The sequence below is a fragment of the Canis lupus genome, chromosome 36 (genome assembly GCF_048164855.1).
Source record: "Canis lupus baileyi chromosome 36, mCanLup2.hap1, whole genome shotgun sequence".
NCBI lineage: Eukaryota > Metazoa > Chordata > Mammalia > Carnivora > Canidae > Canis > Canis lupus.
In genome coordinates, this window is record NC_132873.1 from 28251825 (window position 1) to 28269181 (window position 17357).

The 17357-nt window shown below is 47.1% G+C and overlaps 1 protein-coding gene and 1 long non-coding RNA gene across 2 annotated transcripts in view; one reads left to right on the top strand and one right to left on the bottom strand.

Annotated features, from left to right (window-relative positions):
* Window positions 1–2710: 2710 nt before the first annotated feature.
* LOC140625908 (uncharacterized) lies at window positions 2711–4314 on the bottom strand. The gene is made up of 2 exons (XR_012025182.1): window positions 3365–4314; window positions 2711–3084 (listed from the first exon to the last, which is right to left on the bottom strand). It is a non-coding gene; the product is annotated as an uncharacterized lncRNA (long non-coding RNA).
* Window positions 4315–5827: 1513 nt separating this feature from the next.
* TMEFF2 (transmembrane protein with EGF like and two follistatin like domains 2) overlaps window positions 5828–17357 on the top strand; it is a 221634-nt gene continuing 210104 nt past the window's right edge. The window contains exons 1-3 of the mRNA XM_072813549.1: window positions 5828–6046; window positions 9431–9540; window positions 16981–17110. Of these exons, the coding sequence (XP_072669650.1) occupies window positions 5875–6046; window positions 9431–9540; window positions 16981–17110 (412 nt within the window). The 5' untranslated portion in view covers window positions 5828–5874. The remainder of the gene's footprint in view (window positions 6047–9430; window positions 9541–16980; window positions 17111–17357) is intronic.

Genomic DNA, 17357 nt, shown 5'->3' on the forward strand with positions numbered 1-17357 from the left:
GGCAGTGGCTATCAACCAAGGCTATGCATTAGAGTCATCATGAAACTTAAGAATCCAACGCCCCCACCTCACCTCCAGAGATTTAAGGCCTTGGAGTAAGACTCCGCATTTATTATTTTTAATCCCCCCAGATGATTACAATGTACAGTCATGACTGGGGCCCACTACCATCGGAGGAAATATACTATTTCTCTAGCACTGAAATGATAAATCTACACATAAACTATCGAAAAAACCTAAAGGTACAGGTTTCAATAAGGCATGGGAAAACTTACATTATAAGATAATTTCTTTAAATCATGGCTTGTTATTTATGCATCATTAAATAATTACAACAAAGGATGGAAAATTAGCAAATTTACTCTCAGTTAAAAAAAAAAATCAACCCGAAATGAAGATGACTTCTTGGAAACATTATCAATAGCATTTGAGCTATAAATTAAACACCTGATATACCAATATATTTGTTACTGATAATATAATATGTACTTTTTATATAAGTTATAAATGAAAGCTAATAAAATAATGATTTGTGTCTATCTACATATCTTAGGTAGGCTAGAAATTAAGAGATAAAATGTTAAGTTTTTGGGTTAGATATGAAAATGATACTATATCTCATTATTTTTTTTTAAGATTTTATTTATTCATGATAGAGAAAGAGAGGCAGAGACACAGGCAGAGGGAGAAGCAGGCTCCATGCACCGGGAGCCCGACATGGGATTCGATCCCGGGTCTCCAGGATCGCGCCCTGGGCCAAAGGCAGGTGCCAAACCGCTGCGCCACCCAGGGATCCCTATATCTCATTATTAACAATCAACATATACACTTTAATGCCACACATATTTAACTTGTATATCCTTAATTATTTTTGATTATATATTTATATATGATTATATTATATAAATACATAGCTGACTACATACATATGTATTTAGGTATTCATTCATTCATTTATATAAGGATTCATCCCATATGTATATAAATATATATAATGAATGAATATATATATAATGAATATATATATATTCATCCCATTATCATTATATCACATGTTATATCTCCCTTAATCTTCAGAAAAACACTTGGAGGTAGGTTTTATTACCTCTATTTTACAAATGAGGCAACTGTCCATGGTCACAAAACTACTAAGTCAGACATAATAGATGCATATTACATATTTGGTAAATATATGCATAAGGAAATTCAATAATTAGAGCTATAGAGACAGATGTGTATAACAGCTCATCTACACACTGAGTATAAGACTTTATCTTTAAAAAAAATTTTTGTAAGTAATCTGTTTGCCCAACATGGGGCTCAAACTCAAGACCTGGAGATTAAGAGTCTCATGCTCTACTGGACTGAGCTAGCCAGGCATCCTTCCCATCTTATTATTATTATTTTTTTTAGAATAAACCCTTGTCTTAGAAACTTCTCTACCAAAAGTTCTGTGAAAACTGGGCAAGAATCTAGATATCCTTTCATTTGTCATATAGGTGTAGACCTATATGTAGACCTCTGTTCTCAAACAAGGATGAGTATTAAAATATAGTTTCCATGGTCCAACTCCAAACTTTCTGAATTAACATCCCTGCTAGTGAGACCTGGAATTTGTCTATCTTTTAAAAGGCTTTATAAGTAATTCGTATGAATTAATTCATAAGATTTGCAAGTATGGAAACCACTACATCTGATTGCTCAGGGTTGAGATTTAATGTTTGGGTCTTACTGGTACTCTGCAGACAGAGACTGCATGGACAGAATTAATACATTCCTGGTTGGTTCCCTTTTTCAGAGGCTGAAAGGTAATCGTGGTGCAGCAGACAATGGTGATAGAGGTTTTGAGCTCTGACCTCAGACAAAACTGTGCTGAGTCCTAACTGTGCCACTGGCCAGGTTTGTTACACTGGCCAAGTCCCCTGATACTTTGAAAGCTATGTGTCTTTTCTATAAAATGGAGATAAGGAATTCTTTGTCTCATAGGGGTTTCGTGGGGATGAAAAAGGTGTTCCCCCCTGCACGACACTTAAGCGCACTATGTATCTTACCGTTATTGAAACATCCGAAAGTAGTAGAGATCAGAAAGGAGATAGAGGTCTGATTGGCAGGGTCTTATTTTTTCAGGTTCATTTATTTATCTTAAATTATTTTTGTTCTAGAAACACTTCCCCCCCTTCTCTCAACTGCACCCCCATTAACGCTCTGAGTAACCTCACGGTTCTTATCAATGACCTTTCCACAGAGGGGGAAAAACTTTTTTAAAAAGTTCCATGGGAAAAAATCTCTGGGCTATTTCTACTTAAAAATACGGGCCGCCCAGTGGCTCAGCGGTTGAGCGCCGCCTTCAGCCCAGGGCGTGACCCCAGTGACCTGGGATCAAGTCCCATGTCTGGCTCCCTGCATGGAGCCTGCTTCTCCCCCTGCCTGTGTCTCTGCCTCTCTCTCTCTCTGTGTGTGTCTCTCATGAATAAATAAATAAAATCTTAAAAAAAAAATACGACTTGACTCTACCCCCTCCAAGACGATTCTAGAGTGTGTATGTCTCAAACAAAACAAAACAAAAACAAACAAAAAAACAAAACTGTTCTAAGCTAAGAGATATTGAAAGCAAATATTCTGTACACTTTTAAAATGAGAAATTTTGCAAATGCATGAGCCGACTGGACTGTATGGCTGGTATTCACATAATGCACGGTGCAAAGTGCAATTTGTAGACCTAGTTTTTAATTCAGTTCTAATGAGTAAACTGGTTGGACTCTGTCAGGGGTGGGGGTGGAGGGAGTTGAAACCCTCATCCCATCACTAATCTGATCCTCACTGCCCCCAAAACACAACTCCTGTCTGTTTCTGCGGGGCTGATAATGAGGCTGAATAACGTATGTATTTGCACGACACTCTGCTGGTGAGTGATGTTCTTCTGCCACTTGGTGGTGCTTGCCAGCCTCGGAATCTGCTTCTGGGTGGCTGGTGGCTCTCCAACACCCGAGCACAAAGCCTGCTGAACCGGGATCACAGCATTCCTGCCGGGAAAGCCTTCTGCTGGCAACTGTGTAATGATCTCAAGAACCTCTGTGGAGGTAACTGCATGTGTTAACCAGTCACAACCAGTCATTAACTTTTCTTTGGGGTTTTAAGTCACTTTGGGCAACATGTCTTCGGAAGAATACATAGTATTAGAAAGTAGGCCAGAGTTTCCTTAGCAGGGGATTGAGGAGCCCTCCCACCGCGCTAGGAGGGTGGGTGAGGATTCCACTCGTGGGCCCAGCGCCCAATCCTATAGCAGGTCCCCTCGCGGGACCCTAATCGCTGCCTCAACACTAGAGCTCGTCCAACACGCCTCCCGTTTCCTTGGAGAATTCACCTGCGCCGTCTCCAAGCCGGTTTTCCGATGCTTCTTCCAGCGTCTGGTCTAATTGATCTGTCTTAATGGGGTCCTTGTCGGTGTGGGGGAGATGCCACCGACCACAACTGGGACCTGCTGCTTCATCGCAGGGAGGGAGACACGCGGGATCCGAAATATTCGGGAGCGTTTGGGGGGCGGGGGGTGCAACCTAGGGGCGGAGGTAGAGATGCAAGATAAGGGATGGGTCTCACCTGGGGTGGGGGGGGAGATGAGGTTTGTCTGAGGCTCTGAGGTGCTGCACGATGGCATCTCTCAAAGGAGAAGTTAGAAATCAAGGGAGTGGGAGGAGGTTGGAGGTTAAAGTACTTAAAGGAGAGCTGGGGCCCAAGTCGTGCTTCTGGCGGGGCCTGCGGAAGACGGAGGGTCCCCGCCGGCCAAGGGCCCCCGGGGCCTCCTGGAAGTGACCCGGGGTGGACGCCGGTTGCCCGCGGGGGTCCATCAAGCACGCCCCCCCAAGTCCGGGGGACCCCAAGGAGGGAGGGGTGCAAAGGGCGAGCCGGAGATGAGGCCTCCTGAAATAGAGAAAGAAAGACAAGAAAAGAAAAGAAGAAGGAAGGATGGAGAGGGAGGAAGGATGGAGAGGGGTGGGGAGTTAGGAGGGAAGGAGGGAGCGAGGAAGGCAGGCTAGGAGGAAGGAAGGGGTGGGAGGGAAGGAGAGGGACGGGGTGACTTACAAGGAGGGTGCTGGGGAAGGAAGGGGGAGAAAGAAACCTTGAATCACTGAGCATCGCCCCGGGAGCTTTCTTCCCGTGGGTCAGCCCCACACCGCGGCCGCCCGGGGCGCCGGGTCCCCGGGGGATGCTGCTCCGCATCCGAGTCCCGGGAAGCTCCCGGGCGGGGCTGCGACTCCGCGGGGCGCTCCGGGGGCTGTGGCCGCGGCAGGAGGCGGCGTCCCCGAGCGCAGAGCCCGCGCCGGGGACACTCGGGCCCGCGGCCGCGCGCCTCTGCGGGCCGCCCCCCCCCCCCGGGCCCTAGGGCGCCGCCGAGCCCCAACGCCTCCTCGGAGCCGCTTCCCCAGGCTGCACCTGCCGCCGCCGCCCCCGCGGGGCCAGGCCCGGTCCCACCCCGGTCCCACCCCGCGGCCCCGCCCGCAGGGTCCCCGCTGCACCGGGACCCGCCGGCCCGGGCTCCAGACCTCGGCTCCCGGGGGGGGGGGGGCGGGGGGGCGGGGCTCCTCCAGGGAGGGAGGAGGAGGGAGGGGGAAGGGGAGGGGGAGAGAGGGAGAAGGAAGGAGGGAGGGAGAGACAGGGAGAAGGACAGAGATAGAGGGAGAGAGACAGAGGGAGAGGGACAGAGAGGGAGGGAGAGGGGGGAGGGAGGGGAGGGAGAAGGGCAGGAAGGGGAGGGAGAGGGAGAGAGGAGGAGAGAAGAAGGGAGGGGGGAAGATAGAGGGAGAGGGAGGGAGAGGGAAAGTGAGAGGGAAGGAGGGAGAGACAGGGAGAGTGAGGGAGAGAGGGAGGGAGAGAGGCAGAGAGAGGGGTAGAAGGAAGGAGGGAGGAGGAGGGAGAGAGGGAGAGGGACAGGGAGAGGGAGGGAGGGGGAGGGAGGGGGAGAGAGGGGGAGAGAGGAAGGGGGGAGAGAGACAGTGAGACAGAGGGGGGAGGGGGGGAGGGGGGAAGCAGGGAGGGAGCGGAGAGCCCGGCGGGCGGCTGGGTCAGCGGGGCGGGCGGTCCGGGGTCGCGGGCTCCGGCGGTAAGTGCCGCCGCCTCCAGGCCGCCCGCCGCCCTCCCCCCGGCCCCGGGGCCCGGTCCCCGCTCCCGCTGCGTCCGCCCGGCGCGAGCCCGGGTGCGCTCCGCCCCCCCCCCCCCCCTCCGCCCCGGCTCCAGCTCGGAGACGCGCCCGCCGCGGGGGCACAGGCGGCCCGGGGTCGCGCGCGGGAGCGGGGCAGGCGGCGGGGCGCGGGGTCCGCCCTGCAGCCGCGCCCCCCGGCGCCCCCCGGCGCCCCCCGCCCCCCGCCGCCCTCTGCGCCGCCGCCGCCGCCGCCGCCGCCGCCGCGCCCCGCCCCCGGCCCCGCCCCCCGGGCCGCATCCCGCTCGGCCAATCGGCGGCCGCCCGCCCCCGCCCACGTGACCCCGGGCGGGCTGAGGACCTGCTGCTTCCCGAGCGCCGGGGATGCGGGCGGCAGAGCGCGAGCGGCGGCGGCGGGCCCGAGCGGCGCCCTGACGGTGCTCCCGGCCCGCGTCCCGGCTCGTCCGCGCCCCCGCCCGCCCGCGCGCCCGCCCGCGCCCCCCATGGCCGCAGCGCCCCGAGCCCCCGGCGCAGCCCGCCGGCCGACCACGCTCCCGCTGCCGGGCCAGGGCCGGGGCGCTGCATGTTTCTGAAACTCCGGCCGCCGCGTCCCCGCCCGCCGCGCCCCCCCCCGCCGCCGCCGCCGCCGCCCGCGGGATGCCCAGGAGCCCGCCGCCCGGCCCCCGCGATCGCGCGTTGCCCGGAAGCCGCTGGCCGCTGCGGAGCCGCGCCGAGTAGCCATGGTGCTGGCGGAGCCCCCGCGGCCGGGCGGCGGCTGGACCCTGTGCGAGGGCTTCTGCTGGCTGCTGCTGCTGCCCGGCGCGCTGCTGCTCGTCGCCCGCCCCGCCAGGCTCGCGGCTTTCCCTACCTCCCTGAGCGACTGCCAGACGCCCACCGGCTGGAACTGCTCCGGTGAGTCCGGGCGCCCCAGCGCCGCCCCGCCCCGGCCCGCGGAGGAGCCGCGTCTGCAGCCCGGGCGCCTGCCAACGTGCGTCCGCTCGGGCCCGGCATCCCTGGGCCGACCCCCGTCCCCCCGGGGGAGCCCCGTTTGCAGCCGGGGCACCTGCCTCCGCGCGTCTGCTCGGCCCCCCGCATCCCTGAGCCGACCCCCGTCCCCCCGGGGGAGCCCCGTTTGCAGCCGGGGCACCTGCCTCCGCGCGTCTGCTCGGCCCCCCGCATCCCTGAGCCGACCCCCGTCCACCCGGGGGAGCCCCGTTTGCAGCCGGGGCACCTGCCTCCGCGCGTCTGCTCGGCCCCCCGCATCCCTGAGCCGACCCCCGTCCACCCGGGGGAGCCCCGTTTGCAGCCGGGGCACCTGCCTCCGTGCGTCTGCTCGGCCCCCCGCATCCCTGAGCCGACCCCCGTCCACCCGGGGGAGCCCCGTTTGCAGCCCGAGCACCTGCCTCCGTGCGTCTGCTCGGCCCCCCGCATCCCTGAGCCGACCCCCGTCCACCCGGGGGAGCCCCGTTTGCAGCCCGAGCACCTGCCTCCGTGCGTCTGCTCGGCCCCCCGCATCCCTGAGCCGACCCCCGTCCACCCGGAGGAGCCCCGTTTGCAGCCCGAGCACCTGCCTCCGTGCGTCTGCTCGGCCCCCCGCATTCCTGAGCCGACCCCCGTCCACCCCGAGGAGCCCCGTTTGCAGCCCGAGCACCTGCCTCCGTGCGTCTGCTCGGCCCCCCGCATTCCTGAGCCGACCCCCGTCCACCCAGAGGAGCCCCGTTTGCAGCCCCGAGCACCTGCCTCCGTGCATCTGCTCGGCCCCCCCTCTGTCCCCCCCATTCCTGAGCCGACCCCCGTCCACTCCTTGGAGCCGCGTCTGCAGCCCGGGCACCTGCCTGCGTCTGCTCGGCCCCCCCATTCCTGAGCCGACCCCCGTCCACCCGGAGGAGCCCAGTTTGCAGCCCCCCCACCTGCCTCAGTGCGTCTGCTCGGGGGCCCCCCCACTATCCCCCCCCATTCCTGACCGGACCCCCGTCCACCCCTTGGAGCCGCGTCTGCAGCCCCGGGCACCTGCCTCCGTGCGTCTTCTCGGGGGCCCCCCCATTCCTGTGCCGACCCCCGTGCACCCCGAGGAGCCCCGGGAGCCGTTGCAGGCCGCTACGGTGGGTGGGGGGGTGGGCGGGGCTGGGGGGCCCGAAAGTGCAGGTGGAGGGACCTTTGCATCCTTGCACTTAGGACTGCGGATGCTTTTTTTTTTTTTTTTCTTTAAGAAAGAGTAAACGGGATGGTTCTGTGGATCCACCCAAAAGAGCACCCGACCGACCTTTGTGGGAAAGCCTAAAAGCAGACCCTTTTCCCGTCATTAAAGAAAAAAGAAAGAAGGGGAAAAAAAAAAAAAAGTCTAGCTAGAAGGAGCGAGAAATAACTTTATGAGAGAACCAGCGAGAAAGCGATCAATCAAATAGGGCCCCTGCAGGGGATGCGCGGATCCCGGGTGCCAGCGAGGCGCCCTGCTCTGGCCCTCGAGCCCAGGTCACACGGATCCTGGAGCTTAGGTTTCGGGAGATTCCCATCCCTCCTCCCCCCTTGCTCCCTCTCTCACATCCTCCTCCTCCTCCTCTTCCTCCTCCTCCTCCACTTGGCTGCAAACGACGTCGGGTCTGCAGCCCAGAGATGCTTCTCCCCGGCGTCCCCGAGCTGCTCCGGGGCGGAGGGAAGTTGAGGAAAGAGGCGGTTCGCGGGTCTCCCAGGCCGGGGGTGGGGGGTGGGGGTGCGCACAGCCGGGCCTGACCCGGGGGCGCGGGGTGACTCGGCTCCAGGGGCCAGGCGCCCTGCAGGCCCCCGGGCCCCTTGGGAGCTGGGAGCTGGGCGGGCTCCGTGCCCCGAAGCCTCGGAGAGAAGCCGGGCCGGGGGACTGCGGGCTGCTGCACCCCAAGTGGCCTTGGCCTTCCTTCCTGGAGCCGGCCCAGCGCGCATCCCCGGGCCGGGGTCGTGGTGCCATTTCTCTGGCTTTGCAAACGGCGTCAACCTGCCCGGGGCATTGTCCCCCAGGTCCGCTGTCTGCTCGTGCTCGCGAGTGTGCATGGAATTTTCTCATCTTCTGTAGATGGGATCCTGCTGTAGTTAAATCTGTCTCTGAATAAAGTGGTTCCCAGGGATGCATGCAAGCTCAAGTGGCTGGAACTTCGGGGAGGTGGGAACGGCCAACTGTAACTCACAGGATGAAAAAACACGCAGTCCAAGGCTGCTAAGGGCTGTAAATTCCACCAGGAAAATGATTAGACATCATCATAGTTAGTGCTTTCTAAAGACAGGTTGAGCTCTGCAGCCCTGTTAAATTTGGGTCAAAGAGATGGCCTTTGTTCTGTTTTTGGCAATTTCTAAATTTGGTTATTCTCTGTAAAATTGAACAGGTTTTCTTTAACTCCTTCCTGGTTCGTAGGTGCATATATATATATATTTGTGAGAAGCTAAGTTCCACTCTGCAGGTGTCGAATCCCTTCTCCGGTGCTTTATCATAGGCATGTTCAACAACCTGCAAAATCACTTGTTTGAAACGGTCACAGCTTTGTGGTCCAACGCGTACTTGGTCTGCTACCTGCCAAGCATAGTATTGTTTTAGGAAATAACTAACCTAAGTGTGAAATTGAGTTTGACAATTAAGAAATGTATTATTGTGAGCCAGCTATCTTAAAGAGATCTGCAGAAACTAAAGAGAACAAACTTGTTTTCCTGGCCGATTTTTTGAGAACCTGGCACACCTCTCCACCCCTGTTAACTTAGAGGTGATCAATCTTCATTTGAGCCAGGCAGACCATCACGGCAAACACTGTGCCTGTTTATCTTTATTATTGGGGCTTTGTTTCCTCTTTGTCTGGAGAAATTCCAAATAAGGGGCCGTTCCAGACCTTAAAGTAAAAGAATGATTAACAATGGAGAATTGGTAAAATGACATTCAGAGACCATCACCAGCTCATTTCTAAAATGTGGAGTGTGGGGGTCATAAACTACCGTCTACTTAATGAGAAAAAAAAAAATAATGAAGCTAGGAAGCAAGTGTGAAACCTTCATTTACTGCTGCCAGCATTAACCCTGGCTAAAATAAAATAGCAATATCAAAAAAGAATATTAAAGGAGAATTGGCTAGAAAAGAACTGTGAAAAGAAAGAAATGAATATTGATCACTTAACTAGATTTTGGAGGTTATCAGTAGAGAATGACCTTGCAGTATAGCTGTGGTTATTGGAATTAAAATTTAGAGCAATGCTTTTAAAGCTTCAAGATAGTGCTTTTTCTTTTTTCCCCCTAAGGTCTATAACATATTTTAATGACTGGAGTATTCTCTTTAAATTTGAGGTTATGATGACAGAGAAAATGATCTCTTCCTCTGTGACACCAACACCTGTAAATTTGATGGGGAATGTTTAAGAATTGGAGACACTGTGACTTGCGTCTGTCAGTTCAAGGTAAGAAGTCTGATTTTTGCATCTTCGTATTCATTAACGAGACTACAAAGGAGGGATCTCCCTTTACAACCCATCACCTGGCAATTTATAGCTATGCAAGCTAAGAGGAAAGCTGGCACCAAGCAAGAGTACTGTACTGCAAAGAGAGCCAACGGATGTCAGAAAAGACAGAGCTTTTTGGAGAAATGTGTATGCCAGAGTTATGAATGCCACTGGCGGTAGAAAGCTTCAGGTTGTTCTTTTGATGTGTCAGAGGCAAATTATGCTTATGCGTCCCGTCTAGCATGCATTTTATAAATCAGCTGCTGGGGCTAATAGCCAAAATAATCAATGGAAAAGAAGTGTGGATTTGTACTTTTGTTCTTTTTTCATTGGGGCTATCATTTTTTGATCCTGTTGCTCTGCCTAAATGGCTTTAGGTTTTATTATCCTGGCAAGCCGGTTAAGTATTTAAATAAACTCCTTATTAATGTGACTTCAATACCACTGTGCTAGTTTTTGAAATCGTGGAACTTACTAATATATATCAACTTCTCATGGACCACATTCAATTTTAGCTGAATCTCCCAGGAATCCAAAAGAGTACAAATAGCTGCAAGTCATTTCATAAATGTTAGAAAAATATACTTTGCCTCATGTTAAAAAAATAAATAAAAAATATTAAAAAAAAAAGAGGGGAAGATTGCAGCACTGGTATCATCAAAACTGGGTTATGAGTATCTATAGAAGATAGAGCTCTTCAGTCATCATCTAACAAATGCTTTACCCCATGTAAATTGTAAACCTTCTTTTCTCCCAAAATGTGTATACAAGCATATATACCTTCAACTATCATAGGCGTTGTACTAATGTCTTCTATGCACCTTTGAGTGTTGCTGAATTACTTTTTTAAACGCACATGAATTCTAACACAAGGTTCAACCAGGAAATATGCGAATAAACAAAACTACATAAGTGGGATCAGGGAAAACTTTTCCAAGATTGTAGGCAAAAGTAAAATTTAAAAAAGAAGAAAAGAAAAGAAGAATCGATACAGAATAAATGAAATGAAAATATTAAGCCCAAATTCGGTCTAGACAATTGATACAGCATGTAGTATTTAGAATTGTTGATGAAATTAAATATTTTAAGTTGCATTCAACCTCCCGGTGAGAGAGATAAGGGAATTCATATTTAAATATAGTTTGAATGGTTTGTAAATAAGCTAAAAGCTGCTTGGACTTTATTTTCTTCTTTCTAAGAAAAGCAATAAAATGACTGATATTTGCAAAGTGCACCACCTCCTGGTGGGTCAGTATTGTTGTGACCATACTACAGTCTTTCAGACCATACTAGAGTGTTAGAAACATATTTATGCATATTTAATATGCATGTAACACCAACCTCTAAGGTCTCCAGCCACACTGAACAATGTAATTATGTTCTTTCAATGAACTACATGAGAGAGATGGAGCATGAAAACTCTCCAATTCATACTTTCCCCAAATGCTAACTAAGGAGAAAATACAGGTGGATAAATCATTAATTAAAGACTCAAAGTATTTTGTGGATTTCCCCCCCCGTTTGGATTGTGATTCCCATAAATTTGTCTTACTTTCATAACCAAGGGTAGAAATAAGAAGTGAATTCCTAAACGGTATAAAATGAACCAAAAAGAACGTTCTTCAAATGGAAAGCCATAATTCTAATACGATTTCAACAAGAGAAAAATAACAGAGTTCACAACATTCTAAATGGATGCATGCTACTAAAAGGGACGCATGGTTTTCTTATTAAAGAAATTATGTTCGGTTTTCAGGTTCCGCAAAGGGTTTTGGTAAAACTTTTACCGACAAAAATGTTTATGTTTTTCGTGCTTTGGTCAGCCCGTTACGTTCGTCACTAATTTAAATACCTTTTGAGTGGAGTAGATTTGGGAGTGGGCAATGAATGCAAGTTTGAATAAGAACCTACAATGTATTTTTTTTCCCTAATGCCTGTAACATTTAAATTTACTACGAGATTACTACTGCTATTAGCTTTTGCTTTGTGATGGTTGTCAGTCTGTCCAGAGAAAATAAACATTTCCTTCTGGAAAATTTAGACTCTACACATAGTAAGAATATAGAATGGCTGGATTAAGTTGAAGATCAAAGAAAATGCACAAATTGTGCAAAGAATAATAGGATATTTTAGGTTAAGAGTATCTTGATTCAGTCCTTTTCCGGTACATTCCAATGAGTTTGAGGTTGTTGTTATTTGTTTGTTTGTTTGTTTTTTTCCCCTGTATGATGAAAAGGGAGATGTCCTGATAATTTATTTTCCTAAATACTAAACTAGCTTAGATTGTCTACTCTCTGTTTATTCTGTTTACAGAAATTCTTTCATTCAAATAGGATGGAAACCATGGTCATTCTGGTTGGAGAGAGAAATTTCAGAGAAGTGTGTGTGTGTGTATGTGTGTGTGCGCGCGCGTGTGATCTATAGTTTTCCAACTTGGAACATTAAAGTGAATATATATTTGCCTTAACTTCTCTTAGATGATTGAAAATAAACATATTCCCCCTTTATTTGTCAGAACTGAGTGAGTGGTAATTATTTCCTCCTCCTTTTACAGATGAGGAAATTAAGGCCCAGAATATAAATAACCATCATTAAGTGGTGATCTTAAAGTAAGAACCTATGTCCTTTGACCCCAAATCTAATTTTTTCCCCAAATATTATTATACGTGCAAGTGAGAATATCAGCAACAGCAATACCAAGTTATCGTAGACAATTCAGTATCCAAGGTAGTACAGCTGTTTTTTAGGTGATGATGTGAGTTCCAGATACGGCCTGGAGCCATGTTCCTATCAGAATACCAGATGGCATGCTGGTCAATATGATATATCAATTGTGGAGAGGAAAATTTAGAGATAATTAGAGGGATGGATGGATAGATGAATGAAAGGAAGAAGTAAGGAAGAAAGGACGAAAGGAAGAAGCATAGTGGTTATCCATAGATAGCATTGGTCATACAATGACCAATTATCAGTTATTTATTTATTTATTTTATCAGTTTGTAATTTTAAAATATGATGAAGCCTTCTGTCTTTCAGATATCCTTTATTTCAAGTATTCATTATTTGTATTTAATAAGCGTGCTTTAGATCTGTAATTGTTCCACCTACTAGAACCGCATAACAAATTGCCCAGAACTTAGTGGCCCCAAAAATAATGAACAGTTCTTCTGCTCATGAATCTACAATAGGACAGGGCTTAAGGGAAGCATCTCATCTCTGCTTCCCTTGGCATTAGCTGAGGGAGAGGGAGAATTCAAAGGCTTGGTTCTGCACTCTTCTCAGGGCTCCCACTCATATGTCTGACTGTCGGCTGGACACCCTGGTCCTTAATGTGGATCTCTCTCTGTATGTGCTAGTTTGAGTTTCCTCAGACCACAATGGCTGGGTGTCAGGGGCAAGTGTCCAGAAAGAGAGAAAGAGCCAGATAGAAGCTGTATCCTTTAATGACCTAGCTTGAGAAGTCACACAGAGTCACTTTCACCATAGCCACAGGCTTGCCCACTCTTAAAGTCATATTTTCTTTCATTTAAAGAAATGTGGTTACAGAGAAGAAAAAGTTACTTATGGAATGATCAAAGGATTGGGACATGTGCAGGTTTTTTATCTTTTTCTTTTTTGGAAGAGAAACCTACCATATCCTAAGCCATTATTCTTAAGCCTTTGACAACTGGGAATATAACAAGAATTCACTTAACATCTGTGGAGTACCTTCTACATGCCAGACTCTATGGAAGGTGCCGACAATCTATAAAATATAAGTTCTACATAGCTTCTAGATGCTGAAATCTCAGCTGAAAGAAATCCTTATTAACCAAACAAGCAATAAATCATAGGAAAAAACTTCTCACATACATTTTTGTTCATTTGTAGTAAAATGAATCCCATATATTCTAGAGTGTCAAGTCATTGAATACACTAGTGTGATATGTAGCTACTTTCTTAAGCAATGTGGACACTTTGGAGCAAAATCATTCCACTGGAAAACACATATTTGGAAAATAAACTTAAGATTTTTATAACATCTTAAGAAAAATAGAATCATTCCTCCCCTGAGAGGGAGTTTGTACAACACATACATTTATGGGTCTAGCCATCTGGGCCTGAGTGTTGTTTTTTCTCTTACCAGCCAACTCTGTGGCCTTTAGCAAGTCACTTAACATCTGAATCCGTCCTTTCATCTGAAACTGAGCAGTATCATGATTGCCACTAAAAACTACTTCCAATAATTTGGCATATTTTAACAGCATACTTAGGTTATTTTTATGTGTGGGGGTTATTCTGTTTTCCTTTATTTCTATAATTTTAGACGTGTGTTTAGTGTCAGTTTTAGATGGTGTGTCAACTATACTCAAACAACAAAAAAAATGTTTAGCGTGAGACACAAATAATTTACATATCTTTTTATAAATGAGTATTCCAAAGTATTTTAAAGACATGACTCTGTTAATCCTCCCAAATGCCTTAGGTAACCATTTCAAATGGGAAAACTGAGCTACAAGCTTGTTAAATATTTAATAGTTGTGAGATACACACAAGGCCCTCCACCAGCGCAGTGAGAGAAATTGAGGAAACTAGGACCAGACTTCCACTCCTGAGCCGTAATGATTGAGAGTGTGCTTCCTCCTTGTAGTATTCATATTAATGAGTGCAAGGCATGGTATTAAAGGCCAAAAACATCGCGCTGATAATCTACAGTTAAGCTCTTTTCAGCTCCATACAAATCTCCCTCTTGGCTTGTGCATGGAACTTGGCAGCTCTGTTTTTAGCACTGTTCACATTTGGCTTACTGCATCCCTCAGAAGTGGCATATGAGCACTTTATCAGTTTGTTCCGTCTTTTGAGATGCACATCAGCATTGTGTGTTAGCGCTTGACAGAGATGATAAATACCTCCCGCCCTTACCCCCTGTCCACTCACTACATCTAAATACTCGGCAGAAGTGGATGAGAAAGATAAATAGAGAGGTTCCAGGGATTGGAGAGAAGAAAATGTGGGCCCAGATAATCTACACATTGTTGTAGGCAGGTCTGAAGATGGAGATTAAAAGGTAGCCAAAGACTAGAATTCTAGGACCTGAACAGGAGAAGCTAATAGTCCAGCCATCGCACTAATTTTGACTATTTTCTGCCTACTGCGAGTGTCACCAGATCCATTGACTGTGACAGGTTACAGTTGTTCCCTGCTTTCCGAGCTCTCCTCCGTGTGCTCAGGTAACCACTGTGGTGTTAGTGGGTCTTCGTAAATCCTCCCTGGTCCTGAACACAGCACATTTATCAAGCACCTGTCCATCCACCTGCCTCCCAGGCTATGGTTCTGACCATGGAGCAGAAGCCCCATGTAGTTGGTGTTCCCTCCGTACTGCTCACTGGAGAATTCGACTCCTTACTGACGTTTGGCCATTGCCTTTCTTCTTCAATAGTGATAATGTTTTGGGTCCTGTGGTAGGGCAATTCTCAGATGTAAGCTAAAAAATACATATGTATTTAGAAAGTTTGTGGAAGGCAGCCCTTACACACATATTACCTGATCAGAAGTGAATGCCTATCGAGTTAAAGATCCTCATTAGTGAAAGGTTCTAATCAAAACAGTTTTTATTTTTATTTATTTATTCATTCATTTATTTATTTATTTTTCAAAACAGTTTTTAAATATAGTAACACAGGTAGACTGAGTTTGGGAGCCAAGAATGTAACTGTGGAAAGGAATTACTGCACAGAGGGCTTCCAGAATATCTAAATTAGGAATAATAGAGAAGATTTCTAAAACGTGTCATATTTAAAATATTTAAATCATTTTAATCACATGGAAGTGATTTCTAAGTAGTTATGATTTAATATCTAAATCATCATGTTAGCAGTTAACGGAGATCATAATATGAGTATCATACAATTTGGATTTACTATGGCAAAAAAAGTGTATCGCTATTACTAAGCTACGTTTCAGTTTTTTAATAACAGATACAAAGACTCATAAAATAAGACTTTCATTGCAGACAACATTGGCTTATCCTATTTCATATATAAATTACTCGGATGATTAAGCCATTGTTACATAAAGGCAAAGAGCAAGAGTTAAATGATTGATGAAGAAGGAGAAAGTCCAGATATTCTCAGGAAATAGAGTAAAAAAATAAATACCAGGTTTTTATGATAAGATTATAATTTTATTGGGAATTTGTACTTTTTTTGGTATAAATCTGAGTTGAATTTACCTTATGATAGAGTTTTAGGTTTATTATCATATATGTTAAAAGTTTCCTAGCCATCTCACTAGATCATGGGTTTATTTTCTATGTGTTATAAATTTACAGCCATGAAAAATCCAAGTATTTTAATAAGAACTAGAAGATAGGAAAGTGTTTTCACATGCATGTGTACGTATGATTTGCTTTACTTAGTTTCTGGCATATGTGTGTATTCATAAATAATCATCTTAGTTATTACATTTGTTACAATTAAGCAATGAAACACATCAGTAGTAGTAATCATGAGATAATCACATCTCTAGTGTAATTAGCAGGTATAGGACACAGCCAAGGATCGCTAATGCCTTAGAGTGTGATTATATTATGATGAGTATACCCTGTAGGTTGCCTAATTTCCATTGTGAAATGTGTACTTTTTTTGTAATGAGGCTGTTTTAAAAATGAACTCTTCTCTTTATGAAATATATATTAATAGTCATGCTTTTCAATAATCAATACCGCTTACATAGATTTCAACAGTTGTTGTTTTCTCCCCCTGTGTTCCACATTCTTTTGGTGTTTCTTGCAGTATATCTGTCAATATCTAAAGATATGTGACAGATTAATTAGTAACCCAAATGTCTTATCCAACTTACAGAAGTTTGTAAAGATTAAACTTCAACAGAGAAAAAAACCATACTAAAGAGTAACTGATTTCATTGGCATTTTGGCGATATACATCTGCTCTAAACACAGATAGGCATTACCTATTTTTAATACTTGAATATCGTAGCATGTTTTGATTCCCCCCCCCACCCCCGCCAAGCCAGATGGGTGTATATCTGAAAACCAGTATTAAAAAATGTTGATAACATTTGTTGCTATACCTTTTTAGTATTGCTAAAAGTATTTAGTATTTTAGTATTGCTTGCCAATCACTTTGTTGGAATCACCTGACCAATTTAAAAACTCCACCCCCCCCCACCCCCCCCCCCCGGCCCCGCAGCCCCTCAACAAAATCAGATGACTGATTGGCTGACTTAACATTACTTCTGTGTATCTTTGAATGATGTTCTTACAAGGTTAAAGACTTTAGTGGATACAATGGGATTGCTGAAAATGAAAACAAATGCCTTCTTTGGTAAATTATTATTTCTGTTCAAGGTGTCAAGGCCTCCAGTACTAACCTACGCTTCTCTCTGTGTGTCCCTCAGTGCAACAGTGACTACGTGCCTGTGTGTGGCTCCAATGGGGAGAGCTACCAGAATGAGTGCTACTTGCGGCAGGCTGCATGCAAACAGCAGAGCGAGATTCTTGTGGTGTCTGAAGGGTCATGCGCCACAGGTACGTGTGTGATCCCAAGGACTCCCTGAAACCTTGGGAGACTGTGTCTTGCTTTTTCTATTATCTCCAAATAAATAATTCAGACTATATACTGGCTGGATAAGCCTCTCATTCTTTTGTACAAAGCATACATTATCCTTATTTTGTCTTTTTTTTTTACATTTCAAATCACTTCTGGAAGAAAAAGAAAATCTTCCATAAGGATGTTGATTTTAATGCATATGTTATTTAATGAAATGCAGACAGT